A 16,085-nucleotide genomic window follows, 5' to 3' on the forward strand; every position below is an offset into this window, starting at 1 on the left:
TGCTAATGTGTACAGGAGGGACAACAAACTCACGGCTGACAGAAGCCACCGTCAAACAGGGATGGCAAGGAGGACCACTCCCAGCAGGGTGCCACAGGTGTGGACAGAGCCCTAGAGCTAGACCCCAATGTTGGCAGGCACTGTGGGACCTGTGAGGTGCTTGAGGAACATTTAGGCAGGACTTGGCCTCTTCTTGCATGTGGTGCTGTGGTTTGTTCCCTCACAGATCAAATCTGGCCAGGAAGTCGGAGTGAATAGAACATTACCGCTTGTGTTTATTCAATTTCAAAGCTCAAGAAACTTGCAACCGTTTGAACACACACATACACACACACTCTCATGCATGCACCTATGCACCCATGCATATACACATACATCCCTGGCTGGCTGTCCCTTGGAATTTAGTCCTTCTGGCCTCTCAGGTGGCGGGTAGAGAGGTCTGCTCAGTGGAGAATGGTACCTCGTCAAGCCTGGGCCTCACCCAGCCCCAGTGACAGCCTCTCCAGTTCTGGGAGTTTGATGCTGTAGTTCTTTCTACCTGGCTTGGCCAGCTCCGGCCTTTCTCACTCAGTTATGGTCAAGTGAGTTCTCCTTGGCCTTCACCCTGACCTTTTGGTGAGCATCTAGATGCTTATAAGAGCGTGCTAGGAACTTTGCCTGCTCGGCACACTTCTATTCACCCCTCAAAGCCCAAATTTTGGCTTCAGGTGCCACCTTCCTTGACCTCTCCGAGGCCACTTCTTCCTTCCTTGATACCCCACACTGGACCCTGACTGGGCGCTCTGTAGGTAGAGCTCGTCTTTGTCCTGGAAATGGCAACTCTTAAATTTCACACACACAGGGATTCCCCTAAGTTTCTTCAATAACGTCAGGATCCAGTGACCCAGGGCTGAATCTTAAGCTCAGAGACCCGCTTCACTAGCACCAGGTTAACAGTGAACAGGGGGTCTGCAGAACATAGGGGCTAATTTTGCTCTGTCTTCCTGTCCTTGGATCCAGCTAATCCTGGATCACCTGCCTAAATGGGTCAGTGCATCTGACCTCAGCTCTGCCAGATGCATGTTTTGGCATTCACAGTCTTCTCTGAGGCCTCTCACATCTGACCAGGTACTCTGCGCATGGCCTTCTTTTTCTTCCTCTTTGCAGGCTGCATTTACCAAGACTCCACAAGGGGGCGCCCACGACCGATGACTGAAGCTTCCTTCCTGGCCTGGAAAAGTCTGCAGGATCTGGGACCTCAGGAGGTGGGGGCGTTGCTCAGAAAATGAAGCAGAGCTTGGCTGGGACTCCCCTATTTCCTGCCCTGCCTCCAGGTGTAGCCCCGCCTTCCTACAAGTTTGGAAATGGGAGGAGCTGCCCCTCCCCCCCCCCCAGACCTGAGAGGAGACCGGGTTCACCAGCCCCTCCGAACATAGGCGGAGTTCTGAGCTATCTTCAGGTTGTGTGGCTTGACTTGTGCAGGCAACAGTCTGTGACAGCTACCTCTGGGCAAATGCAGCGTCCCTCAGTCTGAAGAGTTAGGACTCCCGACAGCTGTTAATGGGGGAGAGGCTGTAGTCCTCCGTGTCCCTTGGGCTCCTGGGACCATCTGCTGGTGTCAGGGGTTCCTTTGGTTTCCTCTTCCCTTGGGATGGCTTCTTGGGGGCTGTGGGAGAGGAAAAGTTAGTGTAGACATGGCAGTAGCCAGTTTTTCTGTCTTCCTACTTCTAGGCTTAGGAAAGCTCAACTCCGTGAAGTCCGTTGGCCACTCTTGTTTCCAACACGGTAGTGGTTGGCTGGAGCGCAGGAGGAGAACCATAAGAGTACAACCAAAGGGCCACCCCTCACACAGAGCCTAACCTCAGAATCTCTCTCACTGCCACTGTGTAGCCAGGGCTATGACCTCAAGGGAGGGGCATCTGGTCTGGGCAAGTAATACCCAGCACCTTCTGAGATGCTGGGTTTATGCGGCAGACCTGTGGCTTTGGGCCAATATCTCGTCGAGCCTCAGTTTCCCCCGAGTGTCAAGCAGCGTCAGTTCTAAGTGCCGGTCAGAGTTATTAGCCCAAGGCAGAGATAGCTACATACCCCTCCCACTCCCCGTGGCTCAAGTTAATCCTGGGATGTGTGACATCCTGCTAGGCAAAGTGGGAGCATGACCCTCACAGGACATGAGCCTGTTCTTACTGGCTGCCAGACAGTGTCCAGGAATGGAGAAGTATCCACCCAGTTCTATCTGGGAGGGCTAGGTGGGCTGTCTTACTCAGTGAGAAAGGTGGAAGGTGAGACACCCGTAAGTCAGTGGACCACACCCCAGCCCATGTGCACATAGCAGGAAGTGCTTGGAAATGACACAGAAACCCTGGCCTCCGCTCGGAGCAAACACAGGCTTCGGTCAGTCCCTTTCCGGCAACAATGGCTTATTGTGGTGGCCCCAGCCCAACCTGCTGAGCTGTAGCCTGGGCAAACATAGGGTACATGCATGTTAGCTTAGGTGTTCAAAGACTCGCCTTTGTGCGCCAGAGCAGGAAGTGTCCCGATACTCTTACCCAGGACCAGGCTGAGATTCCTGCTATCTTATCAGGCAGAGCTGAGCTCAAAGACACCGCCCTGGGCAAACATATGAGCAACCCTAACACTGAAGGAACACATATCCCAGAGCCAGCTGGATGTGCCTCTGTGACTGCCCAGAGGTGCACACGAGATTCCATGGATGCCAGCCCCAGGGAGCTGCTTACAGGGGGACGGTAATGACTGCCCTCAGTTCCCTGTCTCCTTCTCTGAGACAGGGGCTCATATTGCCTGGGTCAGCCTTGAGGCAGTTGAGGATCATAATGTAATTTACAATGTTCCCTGTGGCTGGGCGAGGCACACCTTTAGTCCTAGCGCTCAGGAGGCAGAGGTAGGCCAGTCTGAATTCGAGGATAGGCTGGTCTACTGAGTTAGTTCCAGGCCAGTCAGGGATATGGGGTGAGACGCTGTCTCAAAACAAAACAAAACAAAACAAAACAAAACAAAACAAAACAAAACAAAACAAAACCAAACATTGCTCCCTGTGGAAGATGCCATTTCTTTAAGTGTTGGGTACGGGGATCCAGAGCCTCATGCATGCTAGGCAAGCTTTCTGCCCACTGAACTGCACCTCAACCCCTCTCAGCCACACTCTTATTCCACTCAAGTTTACGGTGCTGGTCCTCTCAAGGGCAGGAAGCTAAAGCCCAGGATTATCTCAAGGAGGTCATTTGACCAGGATTCATAGAGGCCTTTGCTGGGAGAGGCTCAGGGCTTCCACCAGGCTCCGGCTGGAGCCCAGTTGCTATCCTCCAGGTGGCTAGAGATGCACCACCACATTCCAGGTCCCATTTTCCTGGTCCCCCCTGGAGTTAGGTACCTTTGTCCTGCAGGTCCGATGCCCGCTTCCTCTTCTGTTGCTGACCCCGTCGAAGGTCCTCAGCGTGTTGTCCCTCCCCTGCTATGCTTGTCTCGATACTTGATTCAGAAATCAGGCCCGCCTGGGCAGAAGGAGACACATTCAGGTCAAAGAACACTCTTTCCTGTCTGGGCATCTGCCAGGAACCTTGAATGAGCGGCTGAGGACCCACCTTGGTGTCTGATGCGTCTGACTCTCCCAGTTGCTCCAGCTCTGGCCTTTGTGCTGTGAAAGACATGAATGAGGTCAGCCAGCCTGGTGGTCTTGGGCATGCAGCCCCAGGACAAGAAATAACTCTTCAGATGAGGACGTAGAGGGGCTGCCCCAGGGATCTTACTGGAGTTCTGAACCCAGGCTCACTTGCTAGGTAACCCCCCTGCTTGGCTCCTACAGCCCTGTAAGTTGGAGCCTTCCCTTAGAACATCTTCCAGACCTCACAGCTTCTATCCATAGTGGAGGAGACCCCGTGAGAGGCCAACACTTCCCACTGAACCCAGTGCCCTGAGTTCTAATGTTACCTGTGGTTCCATCAGCATCAGGCCTCTGCAGGTGAGGTCCTGGCCTTGGTCTTCCTCCAGGCTCCTCTGCAGTTCTCCTAGGAGAGGTCAGGCCTACATGGATCCCTGAGAGAGTTTGCGAGGTATCCTGGGAGAGGCAAATCAATGATTGGAGTCTGTCTGTCTTTCTGTGTTTCTCTGTGCATGTGGTGTGTGTGTGTGTGTTTGTGTGTGTGTGTGCATGTGCGTGTGTGTGTGCATGTGTGTGTATGTGCGTGTGTGCATGTGCGTGTGTGTGTGTGTGCGCGTGTGTGTGTGCGCATGCGTGTGTGTGTGTATGTCTGTGTGTGTGCATGCATGTGCGTGCGTGTGTGTGTGTGTGTGTGTGTGTGTGTGTGTGTGTGTGTGTCCATCTTCAGACTGTAGGGGTGTTCAGTCCTTTCCACCCGAGTGTGAACAAGACAGCTAGACTGCTCTTTGGTATCAACTGATGGGGCAGAGACAAGAAGGCAGCCCAAGGAGGTGTCACACCATCCTGCAGTGCAGCTGGGTAGAGGATCCTTACCTTACAGGGCTGGGATCCTTACCTTGGGAGTAGAGTATTCTTCAGACTCCTGAGCTCTGGTCTCTGTGCTGCCATTGCTGAGAGTATGGGAGCTAAGAATCAGGGGTCTGGACAAGGCGGGCAGCTGGGGGTCAGGAGTAGGACTGAGTGGCAAAGGTTGGCCAGTCGACTTGGAGGTGTCCCGACACCGTCCTCTGTCAGAGAGGTCCAGAGGCTTGTCTGGGGGGGAGTCCTGAGTGGCTACGAGTGTCTCTTTCCTCTGGGAGCTACTTTGGCCTATGGGCGGAGGATGCCACCCATCAGGCTGGGCCTCTGTGCTCAGAACTGGCTTGGGGGCCTCACTGTCAGAGCTCTCAGAATCTGAGTCAGCTGGTGGGGAAGATGGCATCTCTTTCGGTGCAGACGGGACCCTCAGCCTGGCAGTGCTCGCCCGTGCCCTTGCCCGCAGATGCTGCTGGACCAGAAGCAGGTGCAATGCTCCTTCCAGCCGTGGGTCCTGCACGCCCACCAAGGCACTAGGCTCCTCCCATGCCTCAGCCTCTCTAGCCTTCAGGCCCCGGGGCAGGGGGCTATTGGGAGCTGCAGCAGGAGTCAGGAGGCTGCTGTGGGGGCTCTGTAGGTGTAGAGACAGATGTCGGTTCAGGAGGCAGAGGCGATCAGTCTGAAGGGAGTGCTTCAGGGTCTCATAGGCTATGGCTGATGGCCGGGCGGCCCGTAAGAAGCTAGGAGGAAGAGAAGAGGGGTGTTAGTGACCCTTGGCCAGCAATGACTGGCTAAGGGAGCTCCCAGAGGGAGGATAAAGGCATGTCACTTCATGGAGGAGAAAGCTGAGGCCCAGGAATGTCAGGCAGGCCACCTGAGGTCACATGGCCACGGGAGAGTTCGTGCTCTCAGGCCCTGGCTCTGGAGGCCACTAGATATAGAAAGTGGTTGATTTGGCCAAAGAGGACCCAGGACTGGGATACTGGGTCCTCTTCCTCTGTCTTAGTTAGCTTTAACTGTCAACTTGACACAGCCTAAGGCCACCTCAGAAGACAGTGTCTGTAGAGGGACGGCCGATGTGATTGACCGATGAGAGGAAGATTGTCTCGACTGTTAATTGAAGTAGGAGAGCCCAGCCCTTGGTGGGTGGTTGGATAGATGATCCTAGCTTGTATAAGGGAGCTAGCTGGCATCCCCCTCCATTGTTCCTGTTGTATTTCCTTGGCTGTGAGCGAGTCCCCCCAATAGGGGTAGTGCTACATAGGGTAGCAAGCACGCCTGTCTTTATGTTCCTGCTTGAATTTCTGCCCCGGCTTCCTTCAGGGATGAGCCTTGACCTGTGAGCTGAAATAAACCCTTTCCTCCCTTGAGTTGCTTCTGGTCAGGATTTTTGTTTACCACAGCAACAGAAAGTGAACCAGAAGACCCTGTGGAGGGAGCACTAGCTACCTGGAGTGTCTGATTTCCCACAGCCCCACTGGCTCTGCTAGGCAACAAGACTCGGGCTTTACATAATCTTCTGAGGTCCTAGCCAAGGTGTGTACCAGTGTCCTGACCCACTCCTGGCCTGGTCACTCAGGAGCTGTGGGAGCTGTAAACCAACCCAGATGACCAGAAAAGTCAATCCAGGAAGACGTAGGGAACCTGGAGGGATGCTTAGCATCAGGACTTCCCAGTCTGCTCCTCTACTGTGGGGCACCAGCAAAGAGCTGTTCCCAGTGGTGGGCGGGGCCTCACCTGTCCACAGGGAGACCGTGTTCATATGTGGGGCTGGACGGGCTGCTCCTCATGGATGGCGGTGGGGGCGTCCCATTGGCAGTATCACTGTCTGGTGGGCAGGCCCTAGAGCCAGGCCGCACCACAGCTACCGTTGAGTGCAGTTGGTTGGAGATGCACTGAGGGGTCTGTACAGGGTGGGTAGGTCAGCATGGCGGGGCACCTCAACCAGGGTTGCCTCCCCCACCTCGTGTGACGCTCCATGGGTGTCCCTGTCTGGCCTGGGGGTATGAAGCTGGTACGGGGTGCCTCTCACACACAGCGGGGTGATATGGCCAGCCTGCTTGCTTGGAAGGCACTCAGCGTTGGGGATAGGACAGGAGGTACATCCTCACCATGTCCAGGGTCCGTGGCTCCAGCAGGTTGGTAGCTGGGGAGACTCTGGCCACTGGGGATGTCTTGTGGCTTGACAATTTATCTGTGGGAGGAGCAGTGACAGGGAGCTAGGGATATGCTGTGGGGACCCCCCCTCCCCAGCTCCTGCCCAGTCTCCCAGCCCCTCCCCTAACCCTTCGGACCTGTGCCCTGCTCTTCCTCAGCCTCCTCTGAGCCTCCTGGAGGGTTCTCAGTAGCACCCTTCCGGTTACTGGGGGAGGGGAGTGGCAAGGGTGACGGGGGCTCTGAGGTGCCCTCCCAGGTCTGCGGTGTGGTCTTGTCTCTGGAGAGGAACAGGGACACCGGACGATGAGGATTCAGAAGCTATAGCCCCTGAGGCAGCCAGGCCCCTCTGTGGGGCAGGGGCCTCCCCACTCACCCCAGATTCCGAAGCCTCTTCACTTCTTCCTTCAGGATCTTGTTTTCCTCCCTTAGCACATTCATCTCATTGGCTGCAAAGAGCGTAGGCAATGAGCGTGGCTGTGGGGCAGGGAGGGGACAGGGAACTCCCACGGTACCAGGAAAGCCCTCCTTGTCTCGCTCTACCCTGGCACATTGCAGGAGGGAGTATAATAATACTAGGGGAGGGATAGTGTTAAGTAAGCCCCAGCCTGAGGTTTGCAGAAGGGATGAAACCTGTACCCCAGCTTGTCCCTAGGGCTCTCCCCAGGAAGGTCAGGGGAGTGCGGATGCCCCGGCCTAGGAACTCATGTGAGAAGAGACACTGTCTTTGTGTCTCTTTCTTTCCCTGTGGCTCTCTCTGGGGTCCCCGGACTGTGGGTGTGGCTCACTGAGGACGCAGAGATGCTGCAGGCTCTGCAGGTGTGCACTTTCCAGCTCTAGCTGCTTCTTCCTGGCCAGCTCCTGGGTGACCATGCATCGATCGCACAAGCCAGCCCGCAGCCTAGGGATGGGAGAAGCCATACCGATCAGGGCGATCAGGGCGGACACTCCTGCCCCATTGCTAGGAGAGTCCTGCCTTTCCCAAATGTGTCCCACGGATCCCCAGGCCTGCCTCCTGCTGGGGGCTTAGCAACCCATTGTAGTTCTGTTTGGAAAGGAATCTTGGGAAGGAGGTTCTCTTAGGGTTCTGCAAAGTCCTACAGTGGAGACGTGGGTCTGGTTTGGTCTGTGCTAAAGGCACTCAGGCTGGTTCTGGGAGGAGCCATCTCACCTGTTCTCCAGCACCCGCAGGTTCTCCTTCAGTGCTTTCTGCTGCTCCCGGAGCTGGTGATTCTTGGCAAAGAGCTCCTCTACCCTCTGTGCGTCTCTGTGTGGCAAATAACTGAGGTGGGCCGCTGGTCTCGTGGCCTGGGTTTGGGTTCCCCTCCCTGGCAGCTCCCTGTGGGGACCTGTCTAGTCTTGTCTTTGTGTTAGCTTAGCTGTGGCGCCTATGGACTTTGGTCTAGTTCAGCTACTCTTAACCTGTGGGTTATGACCCCTTTGGGGTGTTGACCGACCCTTTCATAGAGGTCTCCTAAGACTATTGGAAAACATTTTACATTAGGTCCATAACAGTAACAAAATTACAGTTATGAAGTAGCAACAAAAATAATTTTATGATTAAGGGTGACCTCAAAATGAGGAATTAAAGGGTTTGCAGCGCTTGCTAACCATTGGTCTAGTCAGAGGCCAGACACAAGAGGGTGACCTGCAGGCCAGCCACAGCCATCGAGGCTGTGTGTTGGGCTTCGCAAGTCCTGTCACTGCTGCTTTGGTCTTCCTTGGTCCCCAAGTGGAGGGTCACGTCAGACCTCTTGGCACTGATGTCTCAATGGTCCAGTCCTGGCTCTACCACATGAGCATAGCATGTCACCTTAGTCAAGGGACTCGCTGCCCCCTCCCTGCCAGGCTAAGCCAGTTTTCCTTTTTTTGGGATGCTGGGTGGGCTGCCATCCTGGGACCTTGTGGGCAGTGTTGGTGACCATAGCTTGTGGAAACAGCTGCCCTCCTGTCTGCGCCTCTGGCTCGGCTAGGCTGACTCACCGGCACCGCTCTGAGTTGAGTTCTAGAAGCTTGTTCTGCAGGCCTGGCAGAGAAGACAAGGAGGTGCATGTCAGGCCCAGTCTAGTTGCCTCCTATAGCAGAGGTAGGGTGGAGGCATGCCGTGGAAACTCCTGCCCTGGTTAGCACACAGAATCATCTCTAGACCCCTGGGATCTGTCTATCTGCCTGACTCTTGGAAGCAGCCCCCAGAAAGGATATGTAGAGGACACCCCATCTGCACCTTTGCCTAGGTGTCCTGATTTCCTAAACTGTGGCCTGGAAGCCTAGCTCAGCATCTGATTAGAGGTTGGCAGAGACCTTGGTTCCAGAAGTGGCTGGCCATCTGAGAGGAGCAGAGTATCCAAGAGGGGATACTTTTTAAGGCTTAGGGAAGGGAAGCTATATATACCCTTAACTTCTCCTGGACCTGTCTACTGGGCACACAGAATGGGATGGGTAGATCTGGTACCCGTCTTTCTCTACTAGCTAGGTTCTATTCAGCCCTCAAATCAACATAATCTCTGAGGGTGGGGCTGGCCAGTTACTCTCTTAGCAGTTGCAAGTTCTTAGCCCCCAGGGTTCAGCAGTCTCTGCCCCTCCCTGAGTTCCTGTGTACCCAGCCAAGTTCCTTAGGTATAATGAGGGTTGTCTGCCATCCCAAACCAATTGCCAAAAAAAAGGTCCACTGCTTTGTTAGGGAGTGGCCTGGTCTCCTCTTGTGCTGACCCCAAGACTCTCAAGCTCAAATCCTATTAAGCCCTTGTATCCCCAAGCCCAACTGGTAGGCATTGTTTCTGTTGCTTCTGAGACATTTCCCATAACACTAGCTGTGTGATCCATGGGCTTTCACAGCAAGTCCCACGAGACCCTCCTGCTACTGTCACAGTTCTTTGGGAGCCAGTGAGGCCGATCCCAACCTGGTTAGGCTCTGGGATTCCTGGAAAGACAGCGTGACTTCTTCCCTGAGGCTTAGGGGAGTGGCTGGCTTCTTTGACCTTCACGTGGCCCTTTCTGAAAGGCCTCCAAGGTCTGAACTGAAATCGCAGTGAAGTACGTGGAGGGAACCCTGACCAGTGGGGAACTTAGTGGGGCTGGAGGAAAGGAGGTGTTCGTTCAGTGCCAGAGACACTTCATATGGCCTTAGGACCCTCTAGAGTGAGCGGCCTCTCCCTCTGGGTTATGGGCTATTTATTAGGCTAAATCCACCAGCCTTCTGAAAGGACACAGCAGGGACATGCTTGGGGCTGGATGTAGCTTTGGTTATGAGGTGTTGATAATGACCCCTCAATATGCCCCTCTCCTGGTCCACACAATAGGGTGTGGTCTGAAGATATTTTGCATGAGGCAGTCCTACGAGTCAAGTCTGAGCCCAGGCTGGGCATCCCAACGCTTTGTGTCCTTGGGTCAGGATTCTGTTCTTCCAACAGACTTACTGTGCACCAGAGAGGATCCCTGGAAGTTCCCTGACATGCCAAGACCCCCAAGACCATTTTCCTGTGAGCGCAGTGGAACCTTCCACTATTCACTCACCCAGGACCTCTTTCTCATGGGCCTCTTTCAGTCTGTTCAGCGACTCCATGAAGCTGTCCATGACTCCTTGTAATGCTGGCCGCTCTGCACTGGCTGTGAGGAAGCCTAGGACCTCTACTGTTCTTCTGTGTCTGGCCTGCAAAGAGGGGAGTGGGAAGAGGGTTGGCTTAAGTAGGGGCAATGGGCTGGAAAGCACATGAACTTTACACCTGTGGGGTACATCTGCTCACTGTACTGCTCACTGTAAGGGGCCGCCTGCAGGAGAGGCAGAGAGTGAATAGCTAAAGGCTGGGGGATGGGACTGAATTGATTGATACTAGGATATGCGTGGGGTCAGAGTATTAGGTATAAGCCTTGGCTTCTTGAGGCTGGGCTAGGAGTGGGGAGAAGGAACGGTTGGGAACCCTGAAGGGAAATGGATCCTGTTTCAAACAGTGGCTCCAGTGGCCCTACAGGAACTCACTAAGCAGAGGCACCTATGGTATGGGGAGAGAAACCAGGAAGAAGATGGGCTCCCAGACTGGTTTTAAAGACTCACCTGGTGTTCAATTGCCCCATAGCTGGCTACGTTGATGGAGGTGACAGTTGGTGGCTCTGTATTTGGTGGGTGAGGAGTATGGGAATAAAGAATTGGGAGGTCCCTCACCCAGAGACTGTCAGCTGAGGCTCATCTCAATGAGGGACTTCCTTGTGGGTTAACTAACCACCCCAAGGGCCAGAGGCTGAGGACCCCAGTCTTAGCTCACAGGGCTCTAGCTGCCTTTTTCCTCTCGTGAATTAGATAGTTATCACTTTCAACAGAACCATCTAATCTTCAAGACATCCCCCTTCCAGTGGGAGAGCTAAGGTTCAAAGAGGTTCCGTCTCCACCTCTTTCACTGGGGGAGAGAAGTAGATTTGAACTCAGACCTTGCTCATTCACCCAGCACGAGCCTGGGTGTTTTCCACTGGGTCCGTATGCTTAGGACCTTACCTTGCTGAAGGCCCAGAAGGTGAAACCAGCTAGCTGGGACAAACAGGGCTAGGAAGGAGCTGAGCTGAGGCACCTGTAATTCCACCCAGACTCGCCCAACGGGTGGTTCTTCCCAGGCCCCTAGCACCGGCTCTATGGGTTGAAGCAACACTTGCCAAGCAAGGGATCCTGAGGTGCCTGTAGGCGTGAGAGAGGCCTATATGGGATCTGGGTCTATATACTGCCTTGTTTGTGCATCGCAGCCCATCTCTACACACACCACATGGCCATAACTCTCCAGGTCCCAAGGGCAAGCCTACATTTTCTGCTGTCCACTGGCTTAGTTCCCTCACATGTGGATGGTGCAAGCTATCCAGGGACCCGGCCATGACAAGACCAGGCAAGGTTGTCCTGATACATATCGGGTAACTGTGCTATAGGCATGACGTGACTTCCCTGGTAAGCAGATGGCAGAGATACATATGACTAAGATAAAGTGGACCCTACCATGCCTGGGTTGTCTCTGTGTCTAGGTCCCACCATTTTGGAGAGAGAGAGAGAGAGAGAGAGAGAGAGAGAGAGAGAGAGAGAGAGAGAGAGAGAATGTGTGTGTGTGTGTGTGTGTGTGTGTGTGTGTGTGTGGTTAGTCAGGAAAAGGAAATGGAGAGTCTATCACTTGGAAGCCAGTGTCACAGGTCAGCAGAGAAGCTATCCCAGGATGCCTGCTCTGTAAGTCTAGGTTAGTGAAGGTGGCTAGCAGCTTGGGAATGCAAGGAACTCTCTGGGCAAGCGTGGGCTTTTCAGAAGCCAAGGCTGTATTTTGGATGCTGGCGTAGGGAGCTATGAAGGGGATCAAGCCTGCAGGAGTAATAGTCTAGGTGCCACTTTAAACCCAGGAGGGTGTGAGGCCCTGGGCAGGGGGAAGGGGACCCCCTCGCTCGACATCCAGGCTGGAAGGTCTGTGAGGCACTGCGTCCTTGGGAAGGAGGGGCTCGAGGGACAAGGCTGCTGAATCAGCCTCCGCTCCATTTGTTGCTGCTACCTGGGCAGTTGGGGAGGTAAGCACAGCGTTGGGAGCAGCTGCCACCTACACAGACATTACACACCTTCGGGCCTACTGTGCCTCCCTTTGTCTGTGAGGATTCAGCGACAGAGGTGGCGTTTGTTCAGAACCAAAGCTGGTGCGTGGAAGGAGGCTGGATGTGAGGCTTCTGTGTGGACGAGTGCTACTCAAACCAACTCAGTACGGTTCCCCAGAACCAAATAGAGCCTGTCCCTAAGCTGAATGCTTCCCCTGTCAGAGTCTGGGAGAGCACATGAGGTAGCCTGAGAGACAGCAGAAACCTTTTCTCACATGTCCTCACAGAGAAGGCACACGGGAAGCTCTGCCTGCCTCCCAGGAAGCCTACTTGAACCTCAAGTTCCCTCCCCTTCTCCCCTCATAGTTCCTCACTTGCTCCAAGGATCTCTGCCTGCTTCCCAGGACCCGTACATGTCTCAAGGGCTCCTATCCACAACTCTAGGTCGCCATCTACCTCCTAGGGCACCCGTGTGCTTCGTGAGGCCTCCAGTACCCCAAGGGCCCTTAGTACACTCTCAGGAGCCCTACCTGAACCTCAGACCCTTCACCTGCCCCTCACAGCTCCACCTGAGTGACCTCTGAGAGGAGGTAGTCAATCAGCAGGCCAGCAGGCTGGTGTCCCAGAAGAGAGCTACTACCTCAGCCCCGAGTGCTACCCTGGGCTTTGAATGTGGTTCTTGTCCTTCCTGTGTGGAGTCTTGGGTAAGTCGCTTTATCCCCTGAGTCCATGTTTCCTCATCTGGGGGGTAATGACACACCCTGCCCTATATTGTGTTTCTGTGAGACTCCCACCAGTATTAAATGTTCCAGGCAGAAGGCAGGTGGCACATATTCTATGTGTGCAGAGGGAACCCTGAACCTCTTATCTCCCACATGTATAGCCCCAGGCAGCTAACAGTGCCCTCCTCATTGTGCCCGAGTCTCACAAAAAGACCTTTTGTAGGAAAACGAATCCCTCCCATTTTCAGAGAAGAGGCCTGTCACCAACAGTGGTCAGTCACAAAGTGCTTTACTAGTCCATGGGTCTTGGTGACCATTCCCAGGGAAGGTGCCATCCATTCCCTATAGATGAAGGCTCATGGCCCCAGCTGTAGCTCCCAGTAAGACCAGTGCCATCTGGCTCAGTGGCCATATCTGGACATTGTTTTCTGGGGTAGCTGGAGCCACTGGACTCCTCCTGTTACCTGGCCATGTCACTGGCGGGTAATGCCAGCTGGCTTTGCTCCCTCTCAGGAGTGCTAAGTCAGAGGAGACCAGCGACACGCACCCTGTGTGGCTGTCCCTAATGCCTGGTCCCCTGTCTTTATCAGACCCTCAAGGGAGGAGGACTCTTCAGCAGACGCTGGTTCTGTGTCTTTAAGGATGGGCTGTTGATCTATTCGCCTGGCCACAAAAACCAGCATCTGTATCTCACTAGGCATTTCTTGGGTCAGGTAAGTTAACATCCCCGCAGCGTTTAGCCAAGGAAGCCAAGCGGCCAAGTAACACCACCAGACGTGGTTGGAGCCCACTTGGCCTTGGAGGAAGCACTGAGCATTGCACGCTATGGAATCAGCCTGCAAGGCATGGGGCAGACCAGCGTCAAGAAGGCAGAGCTGGATTTGAACCAGAGTCTAGCTGGTCCATCTCTTCTCATTCTCTGTGTGGGACATTGCAGTGATGGGCAAAGCATCCCACAGTGACTTCAGACAACCTCCTTGTCTGGCTGTGCCTCGGTTTCCCCATTCATACCTGGTAGTGGTGACTGCCTGCCTACTATGTAGTGGGAGCTTCCATGTATGCTCCAGAGGGCTGGGCAGGGGACAGAGTGCTTTTAACCCATGTGCTCCCCACATCTCATCATGGCCACCCACGGAAGCTTCTATTTGATAGAGACTGAGATCAGAAATGTTACCTATCTACAGTCATTAGCTCACAAGAGATATGGCCTAGGCACAGACAGGCCTCCTGGTCACTGCTTTGGGCCGTAGGATCTCTCTGACACATAGGCCCTGATAGACAGGCAGCCACCACAGACAGAGCAACACTTTCAGTTTGAGAAGCCCACTTCTGAGTCCATGCCCAAAGCAAACTCCTTAACTTCAGTCCATCCCCTGCCTGCCACACACACACACCCCTTCATGGCTGTTTACACACAGGCAGGTGGGCACAGACATTTGCATGTCCCATCCTTGTGTGCACACTGCCTGCCTGGGCACAAGTAAAAGGATAAGACAGCTTAGGTAACAGGCCAGGTAACAGAAGGCCCTGAAACCTGACTCCAGCCTCCCCAGGCCTGGGGGCAGGGGACAGAATAGGCTAGTGAGTGATCCTACTGTCTTCCGCTGCCTGCTGGAGTATTTCAGCCACTGTCCCAATCTTAGGGCCTGACAATGTCCCCAATGTCCCCAATGTCCCCGAGCAAGCTCTGAGCTATGGGTGGCTGGACCTGGCCTTGTGCTCCCTTCATTTCCATGGCTGCAAAGTCCCCGGACCCACGAGGAAGGGGATGGTGAGTGGTCCAGGACACAGTACTGACCACCAGCCTATTTCTAGGAACCCCTCGCAGAGGTCAGGACCACAGTGTCATGGCAGGTCTTGCTTTTGCTGCATCCAGATCTCTGCCCAGGAAATTCTTGAGTCCTCCTCTTCCCTGCTCGGTCCCCAGGACCAGGCATCAGGTAGACTCCATACCACACACAGGTGAAGGCAGGCCAGCCTGCCTGTCCCCACCTCCCGCCTCCCGCCTCCCGCCTCCCAAGCCTTCTGCTTCCTGTCTCCGGCCTCCTGCTCTGAAGCCTAAGCTGGGTCTCCAGCCCCCATGGTGAGCACCCCGATGACCCCAGTCCACCCAGCGCCTGGAAGGGCCCTGCCTGCTGTAACCGTGTACTCACATGGCCACTTGGCCAGCCTTGGACCTCCAGGGGCCTCGGTCCTCAGTGATCCCCACCTGGAAGAGATAGGAGCAAGCCGTAGGAACTTGCAAGACAGAATTTTGACCAAACCCGCCTGACAGGTTTCTGATTCTCCCAGCCGGGAGCTGCAAGGAGGCAGGGACGGCCTAAAGCTGCCAGACTGGTCCGGCCATCTCTGGGAGAGTGGAAGAACCGGCTGGCCAGGTGCACAGAGCTGGATTGTTTCTCCTTAATCGGAGCTGCCTGGGCGCCTCAGCTTGACCATCTCCGTCGGGAGCATCCTGTGGGGTTCTGGACGGGAGTATTGGCTAGCCAAGAGCACACCCAGGGTGTTTAGGTGTTCATGAAGAAAGGAGAGATGCTGCAGGCCTTACCACTGGAGGTCAGATGTTTAGAGAACCCTTATGCTATACGCATCCAGCTTGCCTTGGGCTGACCTTGGGCAGGTGAAGTTTTCCTGTCCAACCTTGGTTTTCTGGTCTGTGGTCAGAATGACATTGGATAGATACTGTTCAATCATGCTGACTCTGTCTGTGCCTTGTGGATAAAAAAACAAAAGTAAAACAACAACAACAACAACAACAAAACAACCCAGGATGTGAGCCTCTAAGAGACTACTATTCAGGGACCTCACTGGGTCCGGGGCTGTGAGTACCCATGGTGGCCTCCTTGAGACAGACGGCTGGCTTCTGCTCATGGTAGAAGTGGTCAGGGGTTAAGCCTCAAGTTGTGGGTATCACAGTGGATGGGCATCTCTGGGTTTCAGGATGCCCCAGTCGGGTAGACTCTGGAGTGACACATGGGACGAGGGATGGCTTGGTATGAGGTGGATTGGCTCAAGGTGTTAGAGGGGCCAGGCCCCGTGAGGTCATGCTGTTTTCCTTCTGGACAGTGACATCATGGCTACACTCCTGCAGGAAACAGTGTCCTCTGAGGCCATGGGTGCTCACAGCCCTGCCCCCGTCTCTCTTACTCATGTGTCTTTCACCATCCCTTACGCCAGCTTGTCTGACAGTGACCAGAAGCAAGGGGGCTCCC

General features: G+C 54.5%; 1 protein-coding gene across 2 annotated transcripts; it reads right to left on the minus strand.

Moving 5' to 3' along the window:
- Positions 1–245: 245 nt before the first annotated feature.
- Positions 246–15,202, minus strand: Rbbp8nl (RBBP8 N-terminal like). 2 transcript variants are annotated; one of them, XM_039106759.2, is made up of 15 exons: positions 15,027–15,202; positions 10,121–10,256; positions 8,591–8,633; positions 7,779–7,874; positions 7,396–7,508; positions 6,984–7,056; positions 6,748–6,887; positions 6,565–6,647; positions 6,191–6,357; positions 4,494–5,193; positions 3,928–4,054; positions 3,582–3,634; positions 3,371–3,491; positions 1,483–1,645; positions 246–1,236 (listed from the first exon to the last, which is right to left on the minus strand). In XM_039106759.2, exons 2-14 carry the CDS (start codon positions 10,179–10,181, stop codon positions 1,518–1,520), a joined length of 1,905 nt encoding a protein of 634 aa, XP_038962687.1. In that variant the 5' UTR covers positions 10,182–10,256; positions 15,027–15,202; the 3' UTR covers positions 246–1,236; positions 1,483–1,517. The 2 variants fall into 2 exon arrangements, with proteins under 2 accessions (XP_038962687.1, XP_038962686.1); XM_039106758.2 differs by having other exon boundaries at positions 246–1,645.
- Between the last annotated feature and the right edge of the window lie 883 nt (positions 15,203–16,085).

The sequence above is a fragment of the Rattus norvegicus genome, chromosome 3 (assembly GCF_036323735.1).
Source record: "Rattus norvegicus strain BN/NHsdMcwi chromosome 3, GRCr8, whole genome shotgun sequence".
In the NCBI taxonomy this organism is placed as follows: domain Eukaryota; kingdom Metazoa; phylum Chordata; class Mammalia; order Rodentia; family Muridae; genus Rattus; species Rattus norvegicus.